The sequence below is a fragment of the Colletotrichum siamense genome (assembly GCF_013390195.1).
Source record: "Colletotrichum siamense strain Cg363 chromosome Unknown KSG_Cg363_contig02, whole genome shotgun sequence".
In the NCBI taxonomy this organism is placed as follows: domain Eukaryota; kingdom Fungi; phylum Ascomycota; class Sordariomycetes; order Glomerellales; family Glomerellaceae; genus Colletotrichum; species Colletotrichum siamense.
Genome location: NW_023501015.1, coordinates 6,625,557 through 6,640,203, shown reverse-complemented (window position 1 = coordinate 6,640,203; position 14,647 = coordinate 6,625,557). Strand labels below are relative to the sequence as shown.

Here is a 14,647-nt window from a genome sequence, read left to right as displayed (position 1 = left end):
CCGAGTGCCCACTCCAGCCCACGTTTTTCTCAGGCCCTAGACCATATCCCCCCATCATTAAGGCTAGCGTCCCGTCGGAGCATCCACCCCGTTTAAGCCTAACAGCAGAGCTGAGAGCCCACTGTCAAGTCTCTAATTCGGGGCGGGCGCTGGCAGACTATCGGCGGAATAAATAAAAAAAGGTCAGATTCCAGGGATCCAGAAGCCTTGGAAGGACATGAGTGAACCAAGTTACCTCCCGTCGTTGAGCAGACTGGGAGCACGTGTAGTTCTGGAGACGGATGTTTGTCCTGGGTCTTCGGTGAAGGGAAAGAAGTCCACCACTTGGCGGCAGAGAGCACGTTGTTGCTGGGAAGAAGCTCACTGATGGTTTAATCGTTAATCCCTGTTCATCACTCGCTTCAGGCTGGAGGACTACCGCTTCCATGGCTAAAACAAGAATGCGATCTTGACAGTACTCTTTCGGTATTAGAACAAGCATTGATGCAGACTTTTCTCCAATAATCACCAAATATGAACTCAGAAAGCTGCCAGTCTTACCTTTTCCTTGACACTCTCTACCCAGGTCACGCTAGAATCGCTCACACTCACTATTGCAACACCATTGCTTGACAGGAGAAAACTATGGACATGAATACTTTCGTCACAGTTGAGCTTTCACTCACCCCGGAAACCCCGTTTACCCGGCCATCGCCCAGTCCCAGCCTCTCCATCTCTCCATCATCAAGATCTCCCCATATCGTAACTTCCCCTCACGAAAGCTGACCCGGAACAAATCTCCGCGAAGCATTTCCGCCCAATTACCCCATCCCTTTACCGCTCTCCCCAGCCTCAAACAGCGCATGCTCTGCGCCTCCCCCGCAGCGACTTACATACGCACATCCACGCTATCCTCTGTCGAGAACACACGCGTATTCCATGCTCAGAGACGATTCCAGCCGGACTAAACCACGGAGCAGCATCTCCCGAGATCCTCCAATGAGACTTGCTTGCGTTCCCTTCCCGAGCAGCCGGCACTGCGAGCCTACGGAACAACTCCCATTCTCCCATGGCAGGAAGGGGGAATTCTCCTCATGATTTACCGATGAGCATGCTCTTGCGGATCTTCCTCCCGCCAAGGTCTGCGTTCCCTAGAGACTCAGGAACAACCGGTGTCGAGAGGTATCCCGCAATGAAACCGTCCCCCCCGAGCCGCATTTTCCGTCCATCGCTACGACATGCAGAGAAACCTCGTGCCAGCCTGGATCGTGACATTTGGGTCCCCCCAGCCTGCGGAACCAAGCGAGGTGTGGGGTTGTGTCTCGTTTCCCGTGCAGCTGTTGTTCTCCATGATCTCCACGAAGCGAAAACCCACTCTCGCGAGGATATCCCCCGAGGGTGAGGGACGTCGATCAAAGACGTGGTGCGGGGGACAGAGGGCCAAGGTCCCCACAGCCTCACACCCGACAGAATCAGGATGCTACTCGGAGTCGTTGATGACGTGTATGCCGTGAGGCCTTCTTCAGAACTTTGCAGCTTCTTAAAAAGCGCGTGGAAGCCGTCAGACTTGTTCATGCAATCCCTCGGGTGCTCTCTCATCAGCAATACGCTAGTCCTTTTGCTCTCAGTAGAGCAAACACTTACACCAGTCGAGGTCAGATCGAACTATCACTTACCAGTGCCAAGTTTTCCCTCTCGCGTTGGATCGAAAGTGCCGTCTCAATTATGCTGGCTTGATACGGAAAAATCGTGGCTACGTCCTCAGAGAAAGACAGACAGGGGCCCTCACGATGTCCTAGTTCAGGAAGTTACGGTTCAAATGTGGTCAGACGCTGTCCCCCTGCTCCGCGGAACCGTACAATATCACAAGACATCATTGCTGGTCTAACGTAGATCAATGTTAGATCGTCGGCCTTGCAGATCAGCCTTTCGTTCATGAAATGTGTCTGGCTTCGAGTGTAGTCCACTGAGACAGCATCTATAAAGCCCTAGGTCTTCCGCAGCTGTTCTTGGAACCGAACAATGCACTTGGAAACAATTTCGACTGACTGGTCGTGTGGATGTGATTCCCTACGGGAGTTGTTGCGTGTAGTCAATTGACGCGTCACCTAAGGCGATGATGTTGCGGCAATGTCTCGTTCACTGGGTATTCAGATGGAATAATCTCTGTAAAGAAGTGTGTGATATTGATGAGGCTATAAGAGGAGTCGAAACGCGTCTCTTGCTAGTGGTTAGACGGACGACTCTATCTCAAGCTGCAGCCATTGACTATAAGTCTTCTTTGGGCGTCTTGCGTTGACGTCGAGTACTGTATCCAACCGTTGTGATACTTCAATGAGCTTTCGAAGCGATCACAATCCTTAATACTAGATGCGCAGATTATACGTATTGCTGAACAGGTATCAATATATTGTAGCCGGCCTAAAGAAAAGACCTGAACGCCTATCAACCAGAAAAGCACCTTCGCCTTTTGGCGGTAAGGGTCGGTGAGCCACAATCGTGGCATCCAAAGAGACCTGACGCCGTTGCGCCCTCGAGGTGTATCCGAGGCCCGCGCAAGCCTCCCAGATGATATACCCAGTGCCCTCCACTGTTCCGGTTTCCTTCCCGTGTATCCTTCCATCTACCGGCATAAAATGTGCCTGCGCGGCACGACTCGTCGCCTAACCTCTCCGCCCAAATTTTTGACACATGAAGAAACCAACTCCAAGTTCGTTAATACAAGTTGGCCGAGAAGATGTAGCCGTACTAGAGAACAGATGGCTGCCAACATCACCTTCCAGAGTCCGTCTGGCCTGTCCCGCGATCAGAAGGCCCGTAGTGCCCAATGACCTCGGTATCCTCGCTCACGACGCCCAGCCCGCCGCCGGCCGCTGCGCTATCACTCCTGCTCCTTGCACCGCTGCCGCCGCCCTCGCTACTCCGCCGACGCTGGTGTACGGCCGGAGGCCGACTCATCCCCGAAAGGCCGCTGGATGATCGCCTACGACCGTCCGGTACTGGTGTGGCCGCCAGTTCAGGGACGTAAGGCGTCGCGTCAAGCTCCTGCATGCCGTCGCTGCTCGCCTCGCTCGCGTTACTATAATGGCGGAGATGAGCGTATGTGCCCTGCGAATCCGTGCTTTGGCGGTGCACGCCGATCCAGGCACTCGATCCCTGGCTGACGCGCTGGCTGCGATCCGGCGCCATGTCGAAGTAGCCCCCGTTGTACGTGGAGTCGTAACTTGCGTGCCGGTCTGATCCCGAGCCCTGGGGGACGGCTTGATAGTCGCCTATCGTGCTAGGCGTGCCTCGATAGGGCGGTGTAAAGTCCGGGCTTCCAAGGCCGTGAGTGTGGGCCGTCGTGTCGGAATCGTGTCTGCGGTGGGATGGCCGCGGGGACATCATAAGGGGGTCGACACTCATGTCATCCACCTCGGATGGCGTCGGCTTGAACTGGTACATCGATGGTCGTGACTTGGTTCCTGTCGATGTGCCCCTGTTGCTGGTCTCGACTGCTTTGACGACCTTGTTGAGATGGCGAATGATGATCCAGGCTGCCACGAGAACGATGATGAGCAAACCAACGCCTCCCGCCACGATGCCGGCAATTTGGCCTGTAGTCAGACCGTCACTGCCACCATCGTCGCTGCTTATCGGTTGTTCCTTCGGGACGGAGCTGGGGTAGTATTTGATGACTATCTGGTCTGGGTCGTCGCCCTTCATCGTCGCCTCGGCAGTCGGGGCTGTGGTTGGCCTTGAGGGCGTAATTACTGTAGTTGCAGTGACGGTTGTCGTCAATACTTGAGTCGCATCGTTTGTGGTCGTCATCGTCGTCGTTTGTGTGTATGTTGAGGGATCTGTTGAGTAACAGGCGCTCACGGCGCAGCCCATGCCGTTCCTGCAGCAGCCATAGCTGAGACTTGCGGGACACAGATAGTAGCTGGCGGGACACGACTGAGAGTATGACACCCCGGCCGCCGCAACGCAGTTGCTTCCTCTTTCACATCGGTATCCTTCGGGACAGCAGCCACCTGGGCGACATTGTTAGTCCTCTCAAACCACGACACAAACCCGAGTGAAATCGACTTACCTCCCATGACTGGGTCGCAGGCGAAGTATCCGACCTGACCCGCGCAGGTCCGGGGAGCGCTTGTCGTCGCATAACATGAGTCCGTCGCGCACTCGTATCCCGACTGGCAGCAACCTCCGCCCAAGCTGGCCGGGCAAGCCGCATAGCCCGTCGAACACACCGTGGCTCTCCGCCCCAACTCGGCAACAGCCGTAACATGGGCCTTTTCTAACCTGTGTACCCCATCGCGTCGCTTGAACTCTGCCGCCGATACTCTCGCGCCGAATAGATCAAGCCCCAAACCAAGCGCACAGAGTGAGCAAGAAAAGCCTTTCATTTTGGCGAATAACCAATGAATAAGCACGAGTGTCGCGCGGGAACCCGGGGCCCGCCGATCATTCAAAGATGGTGGGATCAGCAAGAACGCAGTCGTCGAGTAATCGTACGCGGGGAGCGCAGAAATTCGCAGGAATTCACAGAAAGGTATGATATACTCTGCGTGATCGGCACCGTAGGGGTTGGGAAAAGCTTTGAAAGGTCGATTTCAAGACAAAGGTACTGTTGGCGGGGTCGGCCGGGTTATGAAGTTGGCAAGTTGCGCTGGTGCCTTCGGTTGGGAGGAGGATCGAGATAGCCCAACTGCATGTGTGTCTGGGGGCTGAGCCGTGGTACAGCGCAGCACCGCAGCACCGCAGTCACACCCCACGAGGTCGTAATCGGCGATGGGGGGCACAGCAATAGGGCTGAAGAGTTGGCAACAAGACTCGATGATGGAATAAGTCTCGTATTTGCCAGTTTGCCGTGCAACTTGGACCAAGACGCGAAGCCTGGCTCTCTTGTCGTGTCTCTTCGTTTCTTTCGTTTCTTCCCGTCACGTATGATCGACCCGACAGCGGGTGGTTGCAGCTGAAGATGGGAGAGGGGGAGGGGCGATCATGGACTCTTTGGGAGGGCGCCGAAGAGATTGTAAAGGTAGAGAGCGTACATATGTGACGGGAGGGCCATGCCTCGCAGCAGACCCTGGCGGGGCATGGGTGCAATCTTTGGGACTACAGGACTATGGGATTTTGGGAGGTGGCTTGTCTTGTCAGACCGTCAGCTTTCACCATGCCTGGCTTGCCCTCTTTGGGAAGTGAGCGAGAAGCGGCTCTGCTTGTGAGACCAATAAGGTGAGGTTTAGGAAGGGCACCAGCCTCTCAGAAGCCACGACAGCGGCGGTGGATGGGCGCCAGCTGGAGGGATTTTTGAAAAATCCATTCGATTTCGATGGTCTCGATTGCCGTGGCTGCTGGGTGCGCTGGGCATGTCTGGTGTGAGGCCGAGACAGCGAATCAACGGATGGCAGCTGACGAGTCGGACAGACGATGGCTGCGGTGATGCGGCACGACGAAGGTTGTCTTGCCCGTAGATGTGGGCAACATATGGGAGTAGAGCAGAGGGCCACCAATGGGAGGGAGGGGTGAGCTGCAAGTCGGCGACAAGGGCCAACAGGAGCGGCAGCTCGTAGGAAGGGCTGGGCAGGCAGCTGCATAACAGCGGCGTGTGGGTGGAGGAGACGGGGATGACAAAATGCGAGAGGGAATCGCATTTGGAGATGAGCAGATTTGGACACCAGAGCGCACCGCACCGTCGTGTTGGGGGCTTTGCCTGCGGTCGGTCGAATGCGACACAGAGTGGCTTCAGCGCGTCGAGAACCAACAAGATCGCACGAGGCATCCGCTTGGGTGTCTCTGGATTTGGGGTCCACGTATTTCGCTCCGAGCAAAACCTGTATGATGGATAATGTCGCGCTGGCGGAAGTGAAGATAGAAGGACAAAGCAGGCAAGGCTAGAGGCGTTGTCGTGAGATGGATGTCCGACGGGGCCGGGTGCGGTCGGGGTCAGCCGGTCCCGCCACGGCATCGATGTCGGGCGACACGCATAGTCTGGCTGGGCTGTGGATAGGGCGCCCGATATTCACAGCCAACTCATCATGCGACACCGCCGGCGAGAAGTTGATCCAGTGTCCATGCTGCACTCGCAGCATTGAAACAAGACAGGGGGTCTTTTGCTCTCCGCGCTGACCAGTCAATGAGCAGGAGAAGAGGCGACGGGGAGGGTGAGCGGTGGAGGACAGAGGCAGACGCAGAGGCGTGCAACATTAGGTTGTATTGAAGCAGGCTGGATAGAATCGGAAATCTGTTGGCTCGCAGAAGGAAAAGCATTTGGTGTTTCAGAGTGTGATAGGCGGGCAGGCAGCTGAGATGAACACTTTTCTGCGCGTGGGCTACCGAAGAGGTAGTACAAAGTGCAAGTCTGACGCGGTGCTGTTCGTGGGACTTTGGAGAGATGAGATAAGATCAGGCGAGGTGCGATGTACGGTCTCGGATTTGGCTGAGCCCACGTTAGTCAGACTCAGAACTGGACCAGGCAATCGGAAAAAGATAGCCTGCGGACGCGGGCATGACGGGAGCCCCCAGCTTGTGAACGGTTGAACCCACGCGCGGGAGACCGAGCGCGCGCGGGGAAGCAGAGTGTGGGGGAAAACAGGTGTGTATTCTTTCTTTTCTGTCTATTCATCGTGAGCGCAGGAAGGGCACCAGAAGGAGTCTTCCAAATTACTTACCGATCGATGCTCTACTGCACAAGCACAAGGCGGCCAGGATGTATGAGGGCGGGTGATAGGTATGGAAGGATTTACCCTTTGCAGAAGCGACACCGCAGCAGAATACTGATGCAAGTGGAGGGTCCTTGGCTGCAGACAGTGCAGGCAGACAGTCAAAGGCGGCGGAACCTCGAGGATCCATGAGCAGGGAAGATATTAATAAACTGGCATCATCAGGTCGAAGGCAGACACTGGTGGACACAGCAAATCTGGGAACACTGAACGGGGCAGGAAGGAAAGATCGTCTCAGTCGCGCTTTCCTGCCGTTGCATTTTCTGTTGGTTGAGCCCGTTGGTGCAAGACCTACCTGCCCACTGCCTTGCTGCCGTACCTACCTTCCAACCAACGAAATACTACTCTAGGAAGTAGCAACGACCGACTCAATCGCACCTGCCTCTCACCTTCTTTCAACCACCCAAACCGAGTCTCTCTTGCCTGCCCTGTCCTATCCTGTCCTGCCTTGCCTTGCCCCCAGTCTGCTGCTCCAGCCTCAGGCAGGAACACATGATCAGGCACAGCCTTCAAGACGGGCAGTGATGGACAGGCACCCGAACCAGACATCGACGGGGACGCGACTTCCATGGATTGAATTGAGTGTCCTCAGTGGGGTTTGGTCCCTTGACGTTCCCTCATGAAGGACGCTCCCGTCTGCCCGAATCCACGCCTCCCCAGGACATCACCGCTAGACGGCTTGGAACTCCGCTGATCAACCACCAGCCGACTCGATTGGGAGAACTTCCCCGGATTCCTTCCTTTCTTTTCTGCTTCTCCAAGACGCCAAACGCCAAAACCCAAACTCTGACCATTGCTCGAGCGCCCGTCCCTGACAGGGTCTCCAATACGAAAACCCAACTCCATTCGTGGCATTGCCGGCATCGCATTGCCGCACTGCCAACCAGACATCGCCTTTTGTCTCGACATTTGCCACTTGCGCGATCCTCCCTCCCCAAAAGATCAGGTACCAGGAGATACCAACAACGACAACGAGAACGAACATACACACAACTGTGCCAGAAACTACGCATTTGGCAGGGAACAGCTGGCAGCCATCCTCTTGTACCTCCACAGAGCACCACCACGAAGGACTCCCTATGCGTGATCCCCGTTACGTCCGCTCCAGTGTGCCATCGCTTCTATACAACAGAGGATCGCCCTGACCGCTCCCCTCACCAACCGATGCGGTCCGCTGGCCTGCCGCTAGTGGGAGTTGCAACCCGCACACCAAACTCGATGCTCCCTCCTTCATCATTCACTCAGCTTGCCTGCCTGTGCTGCGGCATGTGGTAGCATCGGAGACTCGACGCCCATTAGGCTTGGAAGTGTGCCTGCCAGAGGTCTAGACGCCAGGCCCAACCACGCGTGTATTTGCAGGCACGCTACCGCCGACAAGAGTGCGGGGAAGACATCTTTCCCTCATGGCGGCGTGGCATCTAGGATCATGGGTGTGGTCGACTGGCTGAAGACTGGCTGGCTGCTTGAGTCGTGTCGTCGATTTCGGACTCAATCTCCAAAAGCCAGCAGAAACAAGAGGAGGGCATAGAAACCCTCTCATGGACTCTGTCGACCATCCATTTGCGCTAATTGCCGTCATGCACTCGATGGTCAAAAATGACAACCGGTCGTCGAGCCCCTTGTCGCGCAGACCGTCCGATGGGCAGGACAGGCCCGCTCTGGACGAGGTGACAGAAGAAGAAGCAGTCCGCACCCACTCCAACGGGGAACATCTCGGCTCCCGCTGGCACCCTGTCTAGCACAGCACGGCTCGCAGCTTAACAGCTCGGCTCGGTTGGTGCAGACCAGGAGAGTCAAGTGACTCGACTCATTCCCCATTTCAAATTAATCAAAGCAGATGGTGCCCCAGCCTTGGACTTTGCGGCTGGGCGGAGGCAATCAAATCTCCATTTACGGTGCCCTCTGAGGCGGAGCTTGCGTCCGGCACTGTGAGAGTTCCAAACCGTCCGAACGGCTACACCATTTAAACTTTCCTCCGGCGCTGCAGGGTCCATTTCGCAACCAGAGGTGAGGAACGAAGGTGGTCACAGTACCTTGGTGATGGTGTTGGGCTAACGTGCCCTCGACTCGCTGGAAGGAAAAAAAAACAGACGGGATGGCCACTCGGATGCGGACAGTAGCCACCTAGAGAGCAGCCATGACGTCTCTGGCTGCCGGCGGAACGAACACGGCAGAGGCCTGCAGAGCCGTTAGCCTGGAGCCAGCAGTAAATTCCGCGCCTTCAGCCACTACCGGAAGCTTAGGACGCCCTAGAAGCAGCAGACGGGCGCCCAGAAAAGGGATACGAAGTGCGCTATGCCACGCCACCTCCTCATTCTGAACGGCTCGCTGCCCCATTCGGGCCCTGTGGTGATTGAAGTTGGCGCGTTCTTGCATCTGCTGTCGGGCCTGTTGCTGTTGTGATTGGGTTCCTGGAGAGTCCGGGGTCGGTGTGCACACGGCACACACATGGCCTTGGGCTAGGCGGCCAGGTTTACGGGTGTTGACAGACACTTGACGAAGGCTGGCTCTTCCTCAAACGAAAGGACAGTTAGACGGCATCATCCTCGAGTCCATAACATGAGCACGGCGGCTCTATACGTACATTGCAGCATTACACGCCGACAACAAGGAAGAACATGGCCATCTCGGGACCATCTTCCAGAGGCATCCCAATGCCGATGACATTTCTCTACGTACACATTAACAAATAATTAGCTACAAGCATCTACCTGGCCCAACCACCCTTACTCCAACTCGTCCCCATACCTACAGTGCGGTCCGGTGTCTCTGGTAGGCGTCCGCTCACACCTTACTCCTCACTCTCACACCTGGAGGCGGACACCCAAACACCGACAAAGACGACCGCCGATGCAACTGCCACCACTCAGAACGGGCTAAATCAACAGCTGGAGACAGTCCACCGAGATTGTGACACCCATCTCCGCACCAGATTCGCCGCTGTAACCCCGCAAGTTTCTCCACCTTTCTGCTTCTAGCACAAGTTATCCCCCAGGATCTCTTGGTCACGATGTGCGTGATGCCCAGCGGCCTTGTCAGCATTGGGAAGGACGCCGTCGCTGGCAGCTAGCCTTGGGCTCGGGCTTGGGGCAGAGGCACTTTTTCTCGCTCTAAGCAATGACTGGGTCCCAGGTCGTACCTGGCGTGTCCCGGGGAGGAGCCAAGGTCAACGCAAGGTCAAGGGCAAGCCATGTTGGTCCTGGATTTGGAGCAGTTGGAGAAATCGCCATCGTTTGGGCCTTTGGCTTTACCTTTCTCGCCGTCTCAATTCTGCTCCATTTTCCCCTTCGTCACTATTTGAAAGGGCCGTTATCCGAGAACTGTAGTGACTCGCACGAGACGCTTTTCTGATCCTCTTCTTGTTCCTCCTCTTCCTCCTCATCACCCCCTCCGCCCCAATTCCCCATACAAGATCTCGCCATTCTCCAGAGGCACCACCTCCAGTCTCCAGTCTCCATCCCCCACGCCCCCCTAGTGGACGGACCAACAATACGAATTGGTCTTCACCTCAGCGCATCAACCCCCTGCCCCGGTCCATACCAAGCTCGCGGCCCCGTCGAAAAAAGGCGAGAACAACATCTCGTGGTCCAGAAGAAGGGAGGAGAGGGTTTTCTTTCGCCTCTTCTGAGAAACCTTCGTCTACCCTCGGCATATATCCGATAAGCCGGCTACCGAACTGGCGAGAGACAAGGGCAAGAACAGAGGCCAAAGGATATCCACATCATACTCTGTTCTCGACAGACTCCACGATCTTTCTCTTCACCGCGCCATAGAGAAATCAGCAACCCGGCCTGGCTTATCCACCTCGTCACATCCCTCCCCATTTCCCGCAAACGGGTCCCCCCTCCTTCGCAACCTAACCTTACATTACTTTACTTTTGCCCGCCAACCCGACCAGACACCAGGCCTGCCGAGACTCGACCCAGTCACTGCGGGACTCCCCGACATCGTGAAAGCCCGCCTTTACTCACCTTCTAGGCACAGGTAGCCTCGGTCCACACACTCCTGGCCGCCGACTTTCTCCCTTCTTTCCGTGCGGGATGTAGAGAGGGCAAATTCTCTGTCTCGATATACCAGCGCCCTCCACGAGAAAGCTGCTTTCTCTCCCTCGACGACATCCAAAGAAACATTATGTCCATACCTGCTGCTGCAGGCACCGGCTCGTGAGCATCATGTTGCTATATACTAAACTCGCCCCGCCAAAGGCTCCCAAAAGGCGGTCCAGATCTGGTGAGTCTGCGGCCAATCCCTCTCCCCTCATGCCTCCGCCATGTGCTTTTTTCCTGTTGGGTCGTCATTCTTGCGCCGCTATTGCCGCCCGAATAGCTTCGTCGCATTCCCCCAAGCCTCGCTACCTTTTAACCCGTCGTGTCGTGGCGACAGCCATGACTGGTCGTACTGTCGTACTTTGAATCGATTTCTGACGTGAACATATTTCATTCATGCAGGATGTACATATTGGTAAGTGAGCCCCGTCGGACCCCAATGAGAGTTGATTGTCGCAATTCTAACTTTATCGATAGCAAAGAAAAGGTTCGCCCATTTCCACACGATCTCGTTCGATTCCCTTGAACTGGCCCCTGCATACTTTGTAAAAAGCACTTCTGACATTTTTTTTCACCTACAGAAGAAGAAATGCGATGAAACACGCCCCCAATGCTCTCGCTGCGCCGAGCGCGGGCAAGAATGCGCCTACGAACCGGTCAAGCCTCGACAACGCAAGAAGCGCGATTCCATCGCCGGCCTAGGCTCCGATACAGCATCCCAAACAAGCGGTAGTGCCATCATCCGCCGATATTCTGCGCCTGATGTCACTCTCCGACGGTGGAAGGAGGAGGCCTTCGACGACGATGAAGAGGGGCTCGAGGAGGCTATCATCGAAGAGCCCGAAGATACCACCGACTCGCTCGGCCCCGCATTTGACATCAAGAAGATGTTTGGCATCCGCAACCATGATGCCAAGGTGGATGCTCCGCTGATCTCGCCCATCGATGCCGTTTCATTCAACCTGTCCCTCGAGGACGCGGACGAGGAAGTAGTTCGAAGAGACTCTATTCTAACGGACTCGGGGACGGCGCCGCCACACCTCGCCGTAACGCGGGCTCAGCGCCATTCGGATCTTTCCTTGGTTGCACCCGTCTCGGTGGCGTCGCCACGGCTTGAGTTCCTCTTTCCAACTTTTTCCGAGTTCTCGGACCGTCCCAATCGTCGCGCGCTGGTCGACCATTTCACCAACGTCATGTCCCACTTGATCGTACTCAGGGAGACCGAAGCTGGAAACCCATTTCAGCAACTCGTGCTGCCACTCTGTCATAGCAGCTCTACTGTAACGAATGCGATATACGCGCTCGCAAGTGCCCATCTGGAGAACAGAGGCTGCGGCTATACAGAAGAGAAGGCGGTGTACTTCCACAATCAGGCGATTCAAGGCTTGGCGCGGTTGATTGAACTCGGAGGGGACGCGAATAAAAATGAGCTCCTGGCGACAATCATGTTGCTTGTTTACTACGAAGTTGTGAGTGCGATACGGAGGAGTTTTTGACGCATGCAGCTAACCCGATGACAGCTCGTGCAACAAGGCCGTTCCAACATCGTGGATGGCCATCTCAAAGGTGCCATCGCCATCATGAACGGTAACAATGCTGATCCTAACCCTACCAGCGCTTTCCTCGAACGAGTATGTCCACTGAAGTCATCTTGTGTTCAAAAACTAACTTTTTCAGGCTTTCCGTTTCTACGACGTTATCGCCGCTCTCTCTTTCGGTACAGCTCCGCTGTCCACCGCGCCCGCTACAGGCTGCCTTGTTCCGTTTCCGCCCCTCGATGCGCCTTCGACATCGCCCCTCAGCTCCGTGGACACCCTCCTCGGAATGTCCACCACACTGTGGCCCATTATTCATCGCCTCTCTAATCTCCTTGCTCTCAAAACCGAACTCCAGACTGCCATTACCAATGGCCAGCTTACAAAGGTGGCCGTCCTCCGCACCGAGTTCGAAACAACATCCGATGCGATCGAGCACGCCCTCAAGCAATGGCAACCTAGCTACCCACCAGGCTTCTCTCCTGATTCCGTTGACGACATCATGTCAGAGGAGGAGCCTGAGCTGGCGGCTGAGCGTGCACGCATGCACTCGCTCTTGAACAACGCTCTCGCCTACCGTCACTCGGCGTTTGTCTACCTCTACCGTACAATTTACGGATACACTCGTCGACACCACCTCGTTCAGCATCATACCCATGCGGCGTTGAGCCATTGTGCCGCAACGGTCTCACATGCTGGCCCCATGGCAGCGCTCCTTTGGCCGCTGTTCGTGGCAGCTTGCGAGGCAGTGAATCCCGCAGACCGGGAAATCGCACGGCAAGCCTTTGTCGCAGTGGAGAGGCGGCAGAGCATGACCAACATCCAGCGTGCTTGGACCATCGCCCAAGAGGTCTGGCGACGGGCGGATATGATTGACGATCATGCGACGTATGACGGATATGACGACCACAGCTCCATGCTCTGCTCAACTCCCGGCAACAGGCTGGGAAAGGGAGGTGACTTGTGGAGGAGAGTCAGCGAAGACATGGGCGTCACGATTGTCTTTGGATGATGATAATGCCACAATGCCCAAGGCTTCTTCTGGCGATCCACCGGCGTTGAATGTTTTGAAGCCGTACATAACTGGAGTCATTTTGGTAACGCGACAACACACATTTTAATGAGTAAAGGGCATTGTTTCGGAACAGGGGAAGGGGATTGTGGTTTACACAAAAAAGCAAGAATATCCTAGCGGCGACGAATCGGTTTATTTCCATGGAAGGGGGTTCACATGGAATGAAGATAAGCATGAGGAGGGGTCCGGTGTGGCGCAATGGACGTATTATTTCGAGGAAGATATCATGTAGGCAATGGTCGCAATGGAGCCAGATGTCAATTCGTTCTTGGGGGATTAGGAGTATGTGAATTCGAGACACTGATATCAATTTGAATTCGGGATTCAAACGACTCTGTGCTGCTGATTGGCTGCACGTTTAATTTTGCACTTTGGCATGCCATGTTAATCCCCAGCGTGCCGTTTCTCGGCCTGACAATGATGTCGAACATCTCTGCGAGCCATTCTCGACGAATATTTATCGATACCATAGACGTTCCGCTGTCATTTCTCAGTCCACATGGGGGTGAGGAGACATACGTCACAGGTGATGGCACTGGGTCAGCGGCTTCCCGGTAGCCCTGGTGGGCTGACGCGTTTCTTTGGGAATCTGGGGAAAATGCGGGGGGCCCGTTGATGACCGTCTTTGTCACGGGTGGAACGCCTTCAAGCGGGCATGCTTCCCATTGGGAACAACATCAGGCTGGCACTGGCCTCTGGTCCTTGTGTCGATTGACTTTGGCATGGGCGTTGATGGTTAAGGTTGACGTGGGTGGATGGGATGGCAGGAGTCAGATCGGATGCGGAGTGCATGAAGGTCTTTGCTGATGACAGCAGGTATGTCTTGGGGTAGGCAGGTAAGCTGGGGTGACCAATTGTAAGGGCTTGGATTCCACCCGAGGCCTTGCAGCAGCGAGATAGGAGAGGGAAGAAGAAGGAAATAAGATGGGAAATCCGGGGAAGGCAGGTGGCTTCGCTGGGGTGAGATTATGAGTATGAGTTATTGGTCCGGGGGGTTCGGAATATAAGGCTATGTGTAACCATGCAATGTCCGGTGGTGTTGCCATTGTATGTCAGCACGAGGGAGAGAGGGAAGTAATTATGATATCAGTACGAATATGCGTTCGTGCGGTGATGGCACTATGAAAAGTGGAAGACATGAAATCTTGGTCTTCGTTTTTTGGTGGTATATTTATCTCATGGCTCACCGGGAATCGGTGTAGACTAGACGGTGGGAGGCCGAGGTCACCCTTTCCTGACCGAGAAAGTGAAACCACGCGGGTCAGCCTGTCAGATATCGCCGGCAGTGATTCTGATGCAAATGAA

General features: G+C 55.3%; 2 protein-coding genes across 2 annotated transcripts; one reads left to right on the top strand and one right to left on the bottom strand.

The window, feature by feature from the left end:
- Positions 1-2,751: 2,751 nt before the first annotated feature.
- CGCS363_v003740 (uncharacterized protein) lies at positions 2,752-3,789 on the bottom strand (the record flags this gene model as incomplete). The annotated part of the gene is made up of 1 exon (XM_036635589.1): positions 2,752-3,789. One exon carries the CDS (start codon positions 3,787-3,789, stop codon positions 2,752-2,754), a length of 1,038 nt encoding a protein of 345 aa, XP_036500134.1.
- Positions 3,790-11,128: 7,339 nt separating this feature from the next.
- Positions 11,129-13,279, top strand: ARA1-1 (L-arabinose-responsive transcription regulator ARA1; the record flags this gene model as incomplete). Its single annotated transcript, XM_036635588.1, has 5 exons — positions 11,129-11,147; positions 11,210-11,277; positions 11,314-12,201; positions 12,253-12,363; positions 12,410-13,279. 5 exons carry the CDS (start codon positions 11,129-11,131, stop codon positions 13,277-13,279), a joined length of 1,956 nt encoding a protein of 651 aa, XP_036499358.1.
- Between the last annotated feature and the right edge of the window lie 1,368 nt (positions 13,280-14,647).